General features: G+C 38.2%; 1 protein-coding gene across 2 annotated transcripts in view; it reads left to right on the top strand.

Moving 5' to 3' along the window:
- Positions 1-3,712: 3,712 nt before the first annotated feature.
- mfsd13al (major facilitator superfamily domain containing 13a-like) overlaps positions 3,713-6,000 on the top strand; it is a 40,222-nt gene continuing 37,934 nt past the window's right edge. For both annotated transcript variants that reach the window (XM_061884690.1, XM_061884689.1), the window contains exon 1: positions 3,713-4,116. In XM_061884690.1, the coding sequence (XP_061740674.1) occupies positions 3,913-4,116 (204 nt within the window). In that variant the 5' untranslated portion in view covers positions 3,713-3,912. The remainder of the gene's footprint in view (positions 4,117-6,000) is intronic.

Genomic DNA, 6,000 nt, shown 5'->3' with positions numbered 1-6,000 from the left:
ATTATTTGTAAACACAGAGTCAACATAGATCTATGTGTGGGCGCATCCAATTTTGAGCTAAATTTGGTTTCCATCGGTGGGAACACGAGTCCCACGCTTTCTTCGTACGTAAACACTGAGTTACGTCTTTAAAATGTGACATTTTTGGCCGTGTCTGTGTGATATTTATGATCTCAAACATTTATTAAAGTACTGCATTCTGTATTTATCATTTTTAACCAGCTACCAGATACAAATAGCTGGTTTGATTGATTGATACTTTTATTAGTAGATTGCACAGTACAGTACATATTCCGTACAATTGACCACTAAATGGTAACACCCCAATAAGTTTTTAAACTTGTTTAAGTCGGGGTCCATGTTAATCAATTCTAGATGATGGAGAGTTTAAAAAAAAAAAAAAAACAACAACAATAAGCTAGATCTCCTCTGTTCTGTACATCATTGTCCAAGTTACATTTTACTGTCATCTTCCTCTTTACGCCATTTCCTCCAGGTGACAGAAAAACATTATAAAACCTTTCATGTATGATTCTACCATGTTGGTAGAATACAAACACACAATACATATACATATATGACATAATACATTTGTTATTATACTTAATATACCAAACATTTGTGATTTATTGTCCTTTCAATGACAATAAATCAAGATACAGCTGTTTGTTATTATACATTTTTACCAGCAGGTAAAGTCTTGTGCCGAAGCATGTTCAGTTCAGTTCAGTTTCAGTTTCAGTTCAGTTCAGTTCAGTTCAGTTCAGTTCAGTTTATTTCGTGCGTACGATACAATGTAATGCAGTTTAAGAGACTGTTCAAACTACAAGAGTTCACTAAGTACACAGAACAATTATTATGATGAACATAGAACCCCTTTTTTTAGATACAGATTATTTATGTATTTGATATTTGTTTACTTGGGGACAAGCGGTAGGAAATGGATGGATGGAAAATTGCTATGTATTGAAGCTTCAAGAAATTCTCGAATTAATTGGCTCCAACGGTTAAATGCTTAATGATTCCATGAGGCTTCATCTGACTGTATAAATGAAAGGCTTCAAGCAGGGTTTTCACTCTGGGAAACCGAAAGTAGCTCGAAATAAGCTGTGTCCCAATTCAGGGTCTGCATCCTTCGGAAGACCCAGCCTACGTAGCCTCAGAAGGATGGACCTTCTGAGGCACCGCCGAAGGACGCGTCACCCGCTGTCAAATGGGACAGTCTAGCCTGCGGAGGATTTCCCGGTTGCGTCACAACATCATGACACATGCCGCCCAAAGATCCAGGTTGAACAAAGGTGCGCAAGTAAATGTAAGTTTCTCAATACCCCACCTATTTTTTCGTGCCTTTAAAAAAGAATTAGAACTCTACCTTAAAACACTCTCTACCTCGAACAACCAAAAAGCTTTGAAAACGATGATGCTGTGTTCCAAATTTAAACCATTTACTGAACTTGTGTGAGCCTATGGCTTTGCACTTTGTTATATATATATATATATATATATATATATATATATATATATATATATATATATATATATATATATATATATTATATATTTATATTTATATCAGGGGTGTAACGGTACGTGTATTTGTATTGAACCATTTCGGTACGGGGGTTTCGGTTCAGTTCGGACGTGTACCGAACGTATACACATGCTAGCAGCGACCGGGCTAGGACAACATGTAAAAGCCAGAGCTAGAAGACCCTCCTGCCTCGTTAAGATCTCCCGCTTGGGAACACTTTGGCTGCGCGGTACAAAAATGGAGGACGGAGGTTTGCCGACATTTTTCAGCAGCTGCTTCTGACAACACGTCAAACATGTGTTGCACCTTTCCTGCTTCTGGCTCCCAGACCGTAGTCGAGGAACGAAGGGGAGACACTCCTCCAGGGCTGATGTATTCTCGGGGCGACACCCTTCACTTTACCTGGCAGTGGGTCTCCACAGCTCCGGACTCCAGGGTAAATGATGAGTCCAGCGATTAGTTGCTAATCGTGGCTTTATTGAGGTCTTCCACACAGCCAATCCAACAAAACACTAGCCACTCCCCGCACGCACACTACCGCTCTCTCACCTCGCTCGCCCACACACTTACCTCACATGCTGTCACATATTAAAGGGCCACACACAACACACACACACACACACACACACGCTACTCTCATGACACATGCTAACCCATTTTAAGCGTCACCACCGCATTCAAGCAGCCTCTCCTTGGCGAGTCAGGCAGGGCTAAAGCAATAACAAATACTTTTATAGCAGCAGATTTAAGTCCATATTGCATTAAAAACTAGATTTTGAACCACTTCTATGGTGGAAGAACAATGAGCCCATATATCCTCTTACTGCCATGTTAGCCAGGCTGGGGGGAAGAAATGTTAATCTGAGGCTGAGTTGACTTGAAACTGTTTAATGTTGCACTTTTTATATGTGGAAGAAAAGTTTTGTCATTTTATTTAATCCAAGCAACAACTTGAGGCAGTTTAATGTTGATTAACATGGACCCCTACTTAAACCAGTTGAAAAACGTATTGGGGTGTTACCATTTAGTGGTCAATTGTACGGAATATGTACTGTACTGTGTAATCTACTAATAAAAGTCTCAATCAATCAATCAATCAAAAAAAAGCACTTTATATGTAGAAAGGTTTTGTTAAGAAACCATTCTGAGCCTTATCTTATTTAGTTTTAATTTCATACATGTTGACCACATTAACCCTGGCAATGGACCCTGTGTGAATATGTATGTTATGCCATTACAAATTTGGTAAATATATAACCCCAAAATTTGTATTTTTTTGTTTTCTTACTGTACTGAAAATGAACCGAACTGTGAACTCTAAACCAATGTACGTACCGAACCCAAATTTGTGTGTACCGTTACACCCCTAATATACATATATATAAATAATAATAATCAAATTAAGTACAAAAACAGTACAAAACAGCGCCAACTTTGGTTACTTTATTGAGTTTACATCCCCCTGGCGCTGTTTTGTACTGTTTTTGTATTTATTTTGTTTATTAGCATGTCTCAGTTGTTGTTAATGTTGCAATTTATAAATAAAGGTTTATAAAGTTAAAAAAATAAGAAAAGAAAGGAAAAAATATATATTGCCGGGAAAAGAGTACATTGGGTTTTGTTGAGTGCTTGAATTGCATCTTGTGCAATAAAGACAAGACAAACAAAAAAGTTGTATGAGCCTACATCCCTGGAATATTAACATATGTTTGTGGTTGTAAATGTTAAACTTTATAAATAAAGGTATATGAAAAAAAAATAATAAAATAAAATAAAAGTGACAAGTCAATGAGTTCAACACCACACCTGTTTTTTTGTGCCTTTAAAAAAGAATTAGAACTCTATGTTAAAACACTAACAAGCAAAAAGCTGTGAAAACGATGATGCTGTGTTCCAAATTTAAATAATTTACTGAACTTGTGTAAGCCTATGACTTTACACTTTGTTTGCATTCTATTTTTGTGACTTTTTTAGTTTACAACCCCCTGGCGCTGTTTTGTACTTACTTTGATTATTATTATTTCTCCATTGTTTGTAAATGTTGCAATTTATAAATAAAAATGTATAGAATTAAAAAAAAAAAAAAAAGTTACGTTTGTCATAATTTCTGGGGGTTGAGTTTCCGCTTCTGGACCAACGCCGAGCCGGAAGAGGGAAGCGTTTGGACCAATCAAATGTTGCTGAGACATAAGCCCCGCCTCCTTGAAGTCATGTAGTCATGTTGTGTTTCGCAGGACTCACAACACTGCTTCACTTCAGATAAAAGTCGGCGGCACACAAGACAAAAAGTTGTGACGTACTTACAGCTTGAAAATGCTAGAGAAAGGTCGGGCGTGTTAGGCACTTTGAACAGTTTGGAGAGTTGTACTTTACCTGCGGAGATGAGCGGCTCCTCAGGTGTGCGTGGCGGCGGCGGCGGCAAACTCTCGCGACACCTGACCAGCGTGGGAATCAACCCCGCGGCTCTGGCCTACGCCATGACCACTTTGGGCTCCTGCATGATCAACAACATATTCACCTTCTACTACGTCAAACTCTTCATCAACAAGTACAGGATCTCAGAAGGTGCTTTCCATCAGTCACAGGTGAGTACATCTACGTCACCTTCTACTCCAGGGGCCTCTTTTAAACACGAAAATGTGTCTGGGGGCCCGTGTATCTGTTTTTAGCAGTGACGTGTGGTGAACTAAACACCAGGTGAGGCATACATACTTTATTTTCTTCTCTCTTTTTTTTTTTCTTCAATTCATATGTGCAGCTCTCGTCATTGTTGAATTATGTTGCACATTAGGGAGTTATTCGCGTTCATGAAAAGGTTATCATAATGATATTATGATATGATAAATGGGTCCAAAAAGTATTTCATAAAGTTGTTATGAAATACTTTTTGGTCCCATTTTCCTTTAACAAATTAAATCACTATTGTGAGTTAGTATGTTACCTTTCTGTTAGGGCTGGGCGATATGGCCTTTTTTTAATATCTCAATATTTTTAGACCATATTGCGATATACGATACATATTACGATATGTTGCCTTAGCCTTGAATGAACACATATAATGACAGCAGTATGATGATTCTATGTGTCTACATTCAAACATTCTTCTTCATACTGCATTCATATATGCTACTTTTAAACTTTCATGCAGAGAGGGACATCACAACTAAGTCAATGGAGCAAAAGTGTATTTTTTTAAACAGTTATTAAAGGCCTACTGAAAGCCACTACTAGCCACCACGCAGTCTGATAGTTTATATATCAATGATGAAATATTAACATTGCAACACATGACAATACGGCCGCTTTAGTTTACTAAATTGCAATTTTAAATTTCCCGGGAGTTTTTTCTTGAAAACGTCGCGTAATGATGACGCGTGTGCGTGACATCACGCATTGTAGAGGACATTTTGTTCCAGCATCGTTCACAGCTATAAGTCGTCCGTTTTCATCGCATAATTCCACAGTATTATGGACATCTGTATTGCTGAATCTTTTGCAATTTCTTCAATGAACAATGGAGACATCAAAGAAGAAAGCTGTAGGTGGTTTTTAGGAAGTATGAGCGCTGCACACACACACAGCTAAAAGTCGTCTGCTTTAACGGCATAATTACACAGTATTTTGGACATCTGTGTTGCTGAATCTTTTGCAATTTGTTCAATTAATATTGGAGAAGTCACAGTAGAAAGATGGAGTTGGGAAGCTTTAGCCTTTAGCCACACAAACACACGGTGATTCCTTGTTTAAAATTCACGGAGTTGAAACTTTACTCTGGATCAGAGCGGACATGGATCCCAACCGATAGTCAACCAGCACTTTTTGGTGAGAAAATTGTGGTAAAAAGTTGCTTCTTACCAGAGAAAAGCTGAACTTGTGCCGTCCATAAAGCTGCCGTCGACTTCTCAGAGACACTGGCGTCAACACACACCTCCGACTATCAGGTACTATTAAACTCACTAAAACACTAGCAACACAATAGAAAGATAAGGGATTTCCCAGAATTATCCTTGTAAATGTGTCTAAAAACATCAGAATCCGTCTCAATTTTATTTTTTTACTTTTTTTTTTTTTTTCCCCTAGTCCGTCGCTATCAATATCCTCAAACACAAATCTTTCATCCTCGCTCAAATTAATGGGGAAATTGTTGTTTTCTCGGTCTGAATAGCTGTTTTTGTTGGAGGCTCCCATTATAAACAATGTGAATATGTGAGGAGCCATCAACATGTGACGTCATCCTCTGCGACTTCCTGTAGAGGCAGGGCTTTTCTCTTAGCACCGACAGTTGCCAACTTTATCGTGGATGTTCTCTACTAAATCCTTTCAGCAAAAATATGGCAATATTGCGAAATGATGAAGTATGACACATAGAATGGACCTGCTATCCCCGTTTGAATAAGAACATCTCATTTCAGTAGGCCTTTAAACTTCATGCAGAGAGGGAAATCACTACTAAGTCAATTCACCAAAAG

Source organism: Nerophis ophidion, linkage group LG23 (genome assembly GCF_033978795.1).
Source record: "Nerophis ophidion isolate RoL-2023_Sa linkage group LG23, RoL_Noph_v1.0, whole genome shotgun sequence".
Taxonomy (NCBI): Eukaryota; Metazoa; Chordata; class Actinopteri; order Syngnathiformes; family Syngnathidae; genus Nerophis; species Nerophis ophidion.
The sequence above is the reverse complement of the archived record's forward strand: the minus strand, read 5'-3'. Positions and strand labels throughout refer to the sequence as shown.